The sequence below is a fragment of the Cetorhinus maximus genome, chromosome 13 (assembly GCF_964194155.1).
Source record: "Cetorhinus maximus chromosome 13, sCetMax3.hap1.1, whole genome shotgun sequence".
Classification (NCBI taxonomy): Eukaryota; Metazoa; Chordata; class Chondrichthyes; order Lamniformes; family Cetorhinidae; genus Cetorhinus; species Cetorhinus maximus.
In genome coordinates this window covers 43,423,607-43,435,727 of record NC_135891.1, presented here as the reverse complement: position 1 = coordinate 43,435,727, position 12,121 = coordinate 43,423,607, and the positions used below count along the sequence as shown (strand labels likewise).

At 38.7% G+C, this 12,121-nt stretch overlaps 1 protein-coding gene across 3 annotated transcripts in view; it reads left to right on the top strand.

The window, feature by feature from the left end:
* Positions 1-8,284, top strand: part of LOC144688581 (ubiquitin-conjugating enzyme E2 variant 1-like) — a 48,121-nt gene extending 39,837 nt beyond the window's left edge. For all 3 annotated transcript variants that reach the window (XM_078555323.1, XM_078555325.1, XM_078555324.1), the window contains exons 3-4: positions 5,604-5,729; positions 7,370-8,284. In XM_078555323.1, coding sequence (XP_078411449.1) covers positions 5,604-5,729; positions 7,370-7,516 — 273 coding nt within the window. In that variant the 3' untranslated portion in view covers positions 7,517-8,284. The remainder of the gene's footprint in view (positions 1-5,603; positions 5,730-7,369) is intronic.
* The last annotated feature ends 3,837 nt before the right edge of the window (positions 8,285-12,121 follow it).

The window sequence follows — 12,121 nt, the reverse complement described above, 5'->3', positions numbered from 1 at the left end:
TTACTAGTCCAGTAACAATACCACCACGTCACCGCCTCCCCGATACCTGTGTCCTTCAAAGCTCTATGATTTGAGCTAGTCCTGGGACTACCTGGTACACTCTTGGTGATGGACATTGAAGCCCTCCAGCCAGAGTATATTCTGTGCCCTTTCCACCCTTAGTATTGCTTCCAACTGGCATTTAACATGGAAGATTACCATTCATTACCTGCAGGAGGGTGGTAGGTGGTAATCAGCAGATGTTTCCCTGCAAAGTGCATGTCCTGTTGCCATGTGACGCTATGGAATCCAGAATATATGTTCAGGACTCACATGACCATGCCTTCTGATCAGGGTTCAGTATATGGGGGGCGGCAGACGTATTCGGCCTGGAAACCTCACCAATAGCCCCCAAAAAATAAATGACTGGGGTGAAAAATTCAGGGAATGTCAATCCCCTATATTTTGATTGGAGGAGCAGCAAGCACAGTAGACAGAATCTGTGAGAAGTTGCTTTTCCAATTACAGATTCTGTCTCTTTCATGTTGCTGCGCCAGCTCCTCCAGTCACAGGCCTCCTCCTATGTTCTCTCTAAGAGACAAGTTCGCACTTGTATGGCTGTGCAACTATTTGGAATGGCCTGCACGTTGTAACTGCGCCGCACACAACAGCAAGCTTGTGCGGGGAAGGGTGGGGCCGAGCATTGAACCTCAAATGCAAAAGCTCAAGCAGCTGGAGAGATAGCGAGCGAGTGCAGGAAAAAATGATTGGAGGAGTTTTGAGTTTGGAAGAGAGAATCTAAATGAAGGAGAAGCAGGAGTATGAAAAAAGTGTAGCTTTGATTGGATAAGCAGCAAGGTGGAACTGGAGGGAGGAGCAGATGTGTCCTGAAGTGCGATGGCTGTAAAGTGACAGGCCTGACAAGGCCTCCAAACCCCACAACAGACCGAGCTTCAGAAGGTGAGAATGCTCCAGATTCACAGCTCAAGGGTTGTGGGGCAGGGGAAGAGACAAGGGAGAAAAAACCCCTGTAGTCGGTCAGCATGTGGGGAGGGGAGGGCATGCTTGAACCAAATGAAAGTGATGGAACCTGTGATTCAGGAGTGCTCAGATTAGACTAATTCTGCTTCTATACCAATCCTAAATGGGGGCTTTGGTTGACTTTCCTCGTCTCTGTGCTACGAGTATAGTTATATTGCCCAGCTAACTGCAGTGAATGAGATCAGATAACTTGGCCCAGCTTTGGGGTTTTGCTGATCTGCTTTTGCTGTGCAGCCCTCTTCACACTTGAGCGGTCTTTAGGAAGTTCAGCTGAGATTTTTTTCGCCAAAAACAAATAACTTTCTCCAAAAAGAGCAACAACTTCAAGCTCTGTGCAATGAGCCCAACAGAAACAAAATCTGGAATATACATTTATGTTTATTTTATATATTGTGACAGCTCTCTCGGGCATTGCAGGACAGAACCAGAAGATTATCAGAAAGCACAATCCATTTATTTACTTGTTACTACTTAGGCCCAACAACCAAAGACAATAAGCTTCATCAATTAAGAGTTGTCAAATTGAATGCGACATTTTCTCTTCTGAGTATGCTTTTATTTTGTTTACTTTTATGGAAATGGGGTGTTGGTGCAGGAGCATAAACGCCTACTGCAGTTTAGACTGTACATAGGCATTAGACAGGAAAGAAACAACTCACGAGAATGATTCCTGGCATGAGGAATTTCAGTTACGTGGACAGGTTGGAGAAGCGGGGGGGCTGATTTCCTTAGACAAGAGAAGACTAAGAGGTGATTTGATAGCTGTGTTCAAAATGATGAAGGGTCTGGGCAGAGTAGATAGAGGGAAACTGTTCCCATTGATGAAGAGTGAGAACCAGAGGGCACATATTTAAAGTGTTGGACAATAGACATGAGGAAAGCTTTTTATGCAATGAGTAGTTAGGATTTGGAATACACAGCCTGAGATTATGGTGGGGACAGATTCAGTTGTGGTTTTCAAAAGGGAATTGGATCATTATCTGAAGAGGAAAGAAAAGGAGCCCATGTAAACCAAAACGTTGCCCCTGAAACTCAGAAAGTAGCCCCCGAGAGAATCTCAAGAAGAACCCTTGGGTGGGTGGGAGGGGGGGGGATATTTTGATGCCTGCATCTGACTGAATACCACTCCGATGGATCTGTCTTACTCTGGTGGATCTGTCTTACTCATGTCAAATTGTAGCAAAGTGGAAAGATCTATTTAGCCATAAAATATGACCTAATAAACTAGGCAGTAATTGACACAGCCTAACAGGTTATACTTCCCATTTTGGCTGTGGACAACGGAGCATGCAAGGACTGTTTTGGATTCATCTGGTAGACTTCTCAAACTGCTGAAATTTCTTTGGACCTCTGTAATCTGCTGAGGCTTCTATAGCTCTTGGCTCCCGGGTAGGATCAATCCCTTCCCTTTGGATCTTCCTTCTCTCTCCTACAACAAACATGGTTTCAACTTCCTTCCTTATACCCCAAACAGTTAATTAGTCCTCTCTTTTACAAACCATTTGAGCCAATTGACCAATCACTAGGGCAAGTAATTGATCTTAATCTACAACATTCCTAAGTAAGAGATTACCCTCACACCCAGACACTTTATCAGTATTGTACTGGTTTTAACTAGTTCGGTAGTACAGTTTCACGCAGTTACAGGCAAATAAGTTAAGAAACTGATAAAGAAAGGGAGAATAGAATAGTAAACTAGCAAAAACAAACATACTGTAAAATCATCTATAAGTATATAAAAAGAAAATAAAAGCAAAACACTGCAGATGCTGGAAATCCAAAACAAAAATAAAAATACCTGGAAAAACTCAGCTGGCCTGGCAGCATCTGCGGAGAGGAACACAGTTAACATTTCGAGTCCGTATGACTTTTCAACAGAATATTTGGTTAAAACAAATATGGGTTCATTACAGGCAGAGTCAGGGGAATTTATAATGGGGAATAGAGAAATGACAGAGAAGCCAAATGATTTCTGTGTCCGTCTTCACTGAAGAAGATACAAGAAATCTCCCAGAATTAGGTATCAAAGAGACTAGTAAGAATGAGGAATTGAAGGAAATTTGTTTTAGTAAGAAGGTTGTATTGAAGAAATTAATGGGACTGAAAGTTGATAAGTCCCAGGACCTGATGACATACATCCCAAAGTATTGAAGGAGGTAGGTATGGAGATAACGATGCAGTGACGATCATTTTCCAAGATTCTGTAAATTCTGGAATGGTTCCTGCAGATTGTAAAGCAGCAAATGTCACTCCACTATTTAAGAAGGGAGGGAGAGAGAGAACAGTGAGCTACAGATCTGTTAGCCTTACACCAGTAGTGGGGAAAATGCTAGAATCTATTATAAAGGCTGTGATATATGGACACTTGGATAGAAATGATCTGATTGGGCATAGTCAACATGGATTTATGAAGGAAAATCATGTTTGATAAGCCTGCTGTAGTTTTTTGAGGATATTAGTAACAGAATTGATAAGGGGGAGGCAGTGGACGTATTGTACTTGGATTTTTCAGAAGGCTTTTGATGAAGTTGGTTAGCAAAATTAAAGCACATGGGATAGGAGGCAACACTGGCATGGATTAAGGATTGGTTAACAGGCAGAAAACAGAGTAGGAATAAACGGGTCATTCTTGCGTTGGTAGGCTAGTGGGATACCGCAGGGATCAGTGCTTGGGATCCCAGCTGCGCACAGTATATATCAATGATTTTGATGTGAGGACCAAATGTAATATTTCTAAGTTCGCGGGTGACACAAAGCTAGGTGGGGATGCGTGTTGTGGGGGAAGATGCAAGGTGGCTTCAGGAGGATTTGGACACATAGTGAGTGGGCAAGAACATGGCAGATGGAATATAATGTGAAAAAATGGTAGGAGGAACAGATGGGCAGAGTATTTCTTAAATAGTAAAAGATTAGAAAGTGTAGATGTTCAAAAGGACCCGGGTGTCCTAGTCACTAAGCCCCTGAAGGCTAACATGCAGGTGCAGCAAGCAATTAGGAAGACTAATGGAATGATGGCCTTTACTGCAAGAGGATTTGAGTACAGGAGTAATGAAGTCTTGCTTTAATTGTATAGAACCTTGGTTAGACTGCACCTGGAGTACTGTGTGCAGTTTTGGTGCCCTTACCTTAGGGGAGGATATTATTGCCATAAGAGGGAGTGCAACGAAGGTTCACCAGACTTGTTCCTGGGATGGCAGAACTGTCCTATGAAGAGATATTGGAGAAACTGGGCCCGTTTTGAAGAATGAGAGGTGATGTCATTGAAACCTACAAAACACTTAAAGGGATAGACAGGGTAGATGCAGGTAAGATTTTTTCCTTGTTTGAAGAGTCTAGAATCAGGGACATGATTTCAAATTAAGAGGGAAACCACTATGACCGAGATGAGGAGAAATTTTTTCACTCAGAAGATTGTGAATCTTTGGAATTCTCTCCCCAGAGGGCTGTGGAAGCTCAGTCGTTGAGTATGTTTAGAGATTGACAGATTTCTAAATGCCAATAATGTAAAGGGATATGGGGAAGGCATTAAAGTGGATGATCAGCCCTGATGATATTGAATGGCAGAGCAGGCTCGATGGGCTGAATGGCCTACCCCCTACTCCTATGTTCCTATCTAACAAAGGTTCGCTTAGAATCTAAGCTATGGTACTTGAGATTACAAGACATGACTTACAGCTGCAGAATTTGAACACGTGGTTTGATTCATTCACAAAGTGTGGTTTTAAAACTTGATTTTCTCACATCCAATTACATGTCTTTGTTCTATATCCCTTGATGCTCTTACCTAACACAAATTTATCAATCACAGTCATGGAATTTTCAATTGACCCAGCATACTCATTTGGGGAATGAGCTCCAGTTTTCCAGTTTGCTTTTTGTGAAATAGTGTTTCCTAGTTGGCTCTAATTTTAAGATTGTGTCCCACTATCTTTTTTATTCACTATCTTGCTCTCATGCTCACGTCTCTGTCCTCTGCCTGCTGCAGTGTTCTAGTGAATCTCAATGCAAGCTTGAGAAGCAGCATCTCATCTTCCGATTAGGCACTTTGCACCCTTCTGTTCTCAACATTGAGTTCAGCAATTTCAGACCATCAACTCTGTCCGCCATTTTGATTCTTATTGTTTTTGCCATGTGCCAGTTTGGATATTGTTCTTGTTTTTGCTTTTAGACAGAGCTGTCTGTTCATTATTCTGTCATTTACACTCAATCTGAACAAATACTGTGTCTCTTTAATGCAACTATTGCCACTCCCTTGGCTTTTTGTTCCAGGATGTCTTTGTCATTTAATCTCTCTCATCCTCTACCCTATCCCAAACCCTCCCTTTTGTTCTCCCTCTCTCTTTTTCAATGGCATAAAGCCCATCGCATTTCAATCCTACTTTAGTTCTGAAGAAGAGTTATATTCGACTTGAAACTTTCACTTCTATGTGTCTCTCTACAGATGCTGCCAGACCTAAGTATTTTCAGCAGTTTCTGATTATATTTCAGATTTCCAGCATCTGCAGTATTTTGCTTTTAAATATTTGAATGCATGTGATTTATTAAACAATAATGTTAAACCATGCAACTTTTTCTTTTTACAGACAATTTATGAAAACCGAATATACAGCCTTAAAATAGACTGTGGTCCTAGATATCCAGAGGTAGCTCCACATGTTAGATTTGTAACAAAAATAAATATGAATGGAGTAAATAGTTCCAATGGAACGGTAAGTTTCTATTTGCCATCCTAGATAGCTGTGCTTGTTTTTCGATAACCACATTACTTCAACTACTATTAAACTGAACTCAGTGCTTCCACAGTGGAGTGAGTGCAGTCTGGTAGATTTCTTTGAGATGATTGGAGGATTTGACTCACACATGGCTTAATTTTTATTGAGGCATTGCCTTTAAATTTTTCAGTATTAAGCAAAAGCAAACCATCATAAAAGTAAGTACTGTACCCATCTTCTGGCTCAGTCAGTTGCAGAACGATAGAGACCAGGAAGCTTACATGGTTTATTCTTGATCTGAACTCCTTTTGGCTTATCTCAGCTGGAGCCTGCAAGATAGTAAAACAGAAGTTAACAGTGTAGGTTAGGAGAGGAAAAATTAAGTAAAGGTTTGAATTCTTTTTGCTAGCAAGCAACCCTTCATCCCAAGATGAACCTTGGTTATGTTTTGTAGCATTATTACAACACAGAAAAAGGCCATTTTCCCATTGGGTCCATTATCATGTCAGCCTGTGATGCGCACATAGGAATAAGAGTAGCCCGTTTAACCGCTTGAGCCTGTCTCAACATTCAATTAGGTCATGGCTGACCTGTACCCTTAACTCCATTCACTCATTTTTGATCGATGTTGCCTAATACTCTTACCTAACAAAAATCTATTGATCTGAATATTGATTCTGAAGTCACACCCCTTCGGAGGAGAGAATTTAAGATGCTGTTGCTCTTGAATGGCTTAACTCTAATTTTACACTTGAATAAAGACTGGAGGCAGCCTGATGCCAATTCAACTGTTTCCCAAATTCCCAAAAGGAATCAGTCCTTTGAGAAGAAGTGAGAAACATTTGATAGGAAATTTTACTTTTAAAAAGTATGTGGCAGGCATATTTAGTTTTTAACGTGTTGTCAGTGTAAGTTATGTTTTACCTTGTTTTACGTATTAGTAATTATTCTTTTACTTATTCTCCGATTACTTATTAATGCTGTTGCACTGCAAACCAAGTTGAATGGGTATAAGATAAACCATCATATGGTAACTCCTTGGAGTTCTCCTTTGGAATGGTTATAGATTTTGCTCCTGAAGCTGACCATTCTTGAAATTCACCTAACCTAATGGCTAGGTTTAGATTATTCCACAAGATGGAGCAATTCTTAATAGTGGAACATAACTGAAAGGAGACAGGTGCCCTCCCCTTCCAGGCTGCAAACATGCCTTATGCATACAAAATGTTTTAATTTATCATTATGCTCCAAGCACTTTATTTAGCTTTTTGTATTTTTTCAATTTTGAGGTTTAGTTTTACATTTGACTTCTGCCATTAGCGTGACATTATATATCTATTGTACCTGAATAAATGGAGATTTTTCAAGCCCATATACATTTTTAGGTAGTATCTGTTAAAATAATTAGTTCTTATTGCATACTGTGAATGGCAAATATTCGTTGTTTTGATCCTTGCTCATAATAAGGATCAATTGTATGATTTATAGTATATGTAGAATAAATACATGGAAACTTAATTGTTTGATGTGGGAAAGTCGTGACCTGATTCACTTCTATAACTATTTGTGTTTAAATCAAAAGCGAACAAAAATACTCCAGTAAATATTTGTGTAATTTGTACTTGCATCTTCTCCAGGTGGATCCAAAAAGCATATCAGTCCTAGCTAAATGGCAGAATTCATATAGTATCAAAGCTGTTCTGACAGAACTTCGGCGTCAAATGATGTGTAAAGAAAACGGAAAACTCGCTCAGCCCCCAGAAGGACAAAGTTACAGCAATTAATCTGGAATCGTACCTCCCTCTATTCAAGCTTACTTCATTCTCCACTGTAGTATTTTTTTTCTAGGTGCATCTTGTAGATCTCAAGTACTGGAAAAAGAATAATTCCCATTAAAAAGCAATTAATCTTAATACTGTAAATGTAAGCCAATACTAATTGTTTTTGTTGGACAAAAGTTGTATGATAACACAAATAATCTTGCGCGTAACCACTGTCTACACAGTAGAATCTTTGTTGTCAGGAATTAACTATTGAAATTAGTACTGTTGAGACCAGTGTGGCACATTTAGCTAAAGCTGTGAATATGCACATCACACAGACACTTGCTGCAGGTTTGGCCTTTAAATTATTGTCCCTTCGCAATAGTATTAAAGCTCAGGGCTATTTATTAGAGTCTAAACACAAAGGTTGGAACGATCAGTGCAGTATTGTTTTCTGGTCTTCATCTGCCAATGGGATTTATCTTGCTTTCAGAGCCAACTTTTCCTTTGTGCTGTCTCTAGTAAATGCTGAACACGGCTGATGTATTTTGGACCACTAACCTTAGTTTGCTGTAATGTGGATGCAAGCTACGTGTATAACTATTTGGTGTGTCCAGGACTTTTTTGACATTCATGTTTGTACAAAGCCACATTTTAAAGCAGCGGGTATCACCACAACTCTTAAACGACCATTGTTTCCATTAAAAGCCTATTTTGTTGAAAAATGTTTAAGATATTAGATGTATGGATATAACAGTCTCGGAAATTAAAGAATTTAACATAACTTAATGGTATTCTATTAATAGCCTTTTATTGTGTCAACCTGATTATGAAATATTAAAATTGTGCATTATGGGTAATGCATGGATTATATTTAAGCTAAATTGTAAGTACAAGGACATACAAAATGCAAGTCAGAAAAACACCCTCGTTATAAATTTGTCATAAGCTTTATATGTACTTTAGAGAACTGAATACTAGTAACTTGTACTGCACTTGAGACCATTGTAGTAGAAATAAGGCATTTAAAATATTTTTTGGATATGTCTGGGCTATTTTGTATGTGTTGAAAATTTATCTACAGTAGCCACAATTGTTTAAATTTTAATATTCCTGTGGAACAAGACAATACAGTGAGTAACAACAATTCTCTTGTATCTCTTGGGACTTCAGCAATCCAACTGATTTGAACCATTGTAGCAGAGTTTTAGCCAATATAAAATGATTATGGAAAATCACAATCTGCTTCTCAGTGGACTTGAATCCACAGCCTGAGCTGCTTTTGGTTAGGCAATAATTGGTAATCTCACTTGAAAAAAAGTTCACAAGGGTAGGGATTGCAAATGTTGCTATAGTTCCTCACAAAGTATAGTCCTAAAATTGGGTTACATTTTTTTTAGTTTTTTTTGGATTCTGCATTATGAGCAGCTCTCAGTAATCCTTGCATTTCCTATGATACCAATTAAATTTTCTGTTGCCCAATACCTAGGTAAATGGTAGTGAAACCCAAAGATTGTAACTGAATCCTTACTGTGTACTCCAAAACGTATTGTGCTACCAAAACTCTACAAATGGAAATTGATGTGTGCTCCTTTCAGGCGGAGACTTGGGCTTTGGGCGAGCTGCTAGTTTTATTTGCACAAGGCAGATGAATGAGCAATAAAAAGTGACAGTTAAATCTAAATTTACCTAACTCAGTAATAGATGCAACTTTCTTTCTAATCATGGACACATTTGAAAATGTAGTGCTGATCGTAACTGTAGAATATTTATCTTGCCTGTTTCTGCTAACCAGCTACAAGACTGAAACTAGATGTAGACTGACTTCCAGGTGAAACAGGCTTCCCATAGAAATAAAATGCACTCTTTGAAGTATATGGAAACAAAAGATAATAAATGGCTATATCTTTCAAGGTTACAAAGATCAAATACAAATTCATCATTGTTGAAAGGCCGTCAAACATTGAAAGTGGCAAAAGGTGCAATGGTCCTTGGTTGATTAGCTTTATATACATCTTTGTGTGGCCTATAGCAATGTATACCTTCTGGTGTCCCTACCAGAAAACTTGTCTAGACTGGGCTGGTGGCTTTTTTGACCCTGGGTATTATGTCCATGCAGTTCATTCAGGCTGTATTTGCTGCTAGCATTGGATGGTAAATAGTCAAAAGGTTCTAAAGGAAAACAGACAAAGCAGTGTTCAACACAAATTACTTTTCCTTTTATTTAAAATATTTTCTGAAACTTTGGAACATTTCCCTCTTCAAGCAACCAGCACTAATTTAAAATGTCACTTAGGAATAAGAGTCGGCTATTCATCTCCTCGTGTCTGTTCCACCATTCAGTTAGATCGTGGTTGATCTGTACCTGCCTCCGTTCCCTCTACCCCTCCATACTCTCTGTAAGAAAAATCTCTCAATCCCTGTTTTGAAATTTTTAATTGACCTAACCTCAACAGTTTTTTTTGGGGGGTGGGTTGGTTGGGAGGAAGTGTGTTCCAGATTTGGTATACATTTCTTCTGTTAATCTTTATTTGGTCAGTCATATTTTAGACAAGTCTTGTAACAGGTTAAAACAAATGAGAGTATATCATAGTATTGAGATTGTGTTATTGCTTTCTGATTCTATATTCCATTTTTACAAACTGTTCTGCTCCATGCTCCTTACCCCACCTGAATGCTGTGTGATCTGACCCATATCACAGTCTATGCAGTACCATGGGAGATATATTTGTTCTCCTTTAAATAACTGCATTTTTGTTTCTTTTAATTTGAACATCTGTAAGTAATTTTTTTTTATTTATCTCCCACCCTTATTATCTCATAGTCATAAAACATGAAATACAAAAATAAAAGTCAAAATGATTTCAATTCTATTTTTTAAAGTGGAAGATTTTTAAAAAGCATTAAAGATTGTCTGTGTGCGCTCGCGTGTGTGTGTGAGTGAGATTTTTTTTTAAAATGCCAGTATTGGTAGTCAGAGAATCTTCTCTGTCTTAAAATTAGGATGGTGTGTGTGAGGGCAAGGAGAGAAATGTGAGTTAATGAAATACCTTTTTAAAAGCCAACATAGACTCCCATAACCATAATTTAATCCTAGTCCAGTATTTGTCAGACTTCAGTTAGCACAACAGTAGGATTGCTACAATTTCCTAATGCTCTGGGATTATTTTCTTCATAGTTTCATAGTTCTGATTTCTTGCTGTTTTATGAATACATAATTTCATCTAATCAGCCAAAGTGTGACAGGAATTTGCATAATACAGGCATGATGCCAAAGTTTAACAGCAGAGTTTGATGCATCAGGTGTGTTGAACAGGAAGTGTGTGCAGTATGTACTGTTTTTAATACATTCACTTGTAGGTATCTTGTGGCAAGTTGGAGCATATGCTGTTTTGTAACAAGGGTGTTGTGCTATGTAACTCGGGTTGTATTTTTATTGGCGCTATTGTTACAGCGACAGAAGTCATTGTATTTTTATCTCACATTCTGGAGTTTTGATATTTTTTGAGATTGTGTTTGTGATTCCATTTTTCTGTAGCAACACTCAGGCAAGAACTTTGAGGAAAGGAGCCCTGTCATTTAGCAGCGCTGGAAAGAATAAAATGAGAGCAGCAAGCACCGATTCTGTTCTTATACCTATGACTCCCTGTTCTTATACCTACGACTCCCTTTGTTTTTACTTCTATCTCAACATTAGCATGTGGCTGCTTTAATACAAGTGATATGAATGTAAAAAATAGTTCATACATTGTTTTAAAAATTTCCAAGAAATGTAGATAGCAATTCATTTTTTTCCTCAGTAAAGAGTGATGTCAGATAATTAATAACTCCAGTGCCTAAATGTAAACTTCTGTATAATTTCCAAACAGCAATGTCCCAAACATACTGCATGACTATTTAATGCCTTGCTTGTAGTAAGTACATTTGTCAACATGAGTAATGGAAGTCATATTTCTGATTAACTCGAGCTCAACAAATGACTATTAACAATGAAGCTAATTACCAGCAAGAAATGTGATTGGAATTTTAGTATAACCTTTAAAGTTCTTTGTTATGCTTTACACAAAGTATCTGCATTATCTTTGGTGTATTACTTGCTACTGGGTGCTGTGTTCACCATGGGAATTCCTTTGGGCATTCCAGTGGGAATTATGGAGTTGGAGGGGAGAAGAGGAGTTAGTGTATGGTTGGGGAGAAGAGGAGTTAGTGTATGGTGTAATTGCCCCTTGGGTAAATAACACCTATTTATCTCGAGCTGAGTCTTCAGACCCATGTACAGCTATGTGGGAATGTCAGAAGAGACCTGTTTGCTTTCTGTGTTACAGTATGGAGTCTACCATTTCCAGAAAAGATCCAGCAGAGGCATAATAATTCTGTTCATATCTGACAAGATTATCACATTATTGACATTCTTACAAGCCACTGCAGGTGACATTTGGTGGAGTGCTCCATTTTCAGCGCACCAATCCATAAAGTAACTGTAAACCTTGTTGGCTGGGAACAAAGCGTCAATTTCCCAATGAAAAGGAGGTGACAGCACAAGGTGGTGACAGATTTTCCAAACCTGCAGAATTGGCACACAAATGACCATAGGGCACTTAGCAACAGGATCAGAATATTGCGCCT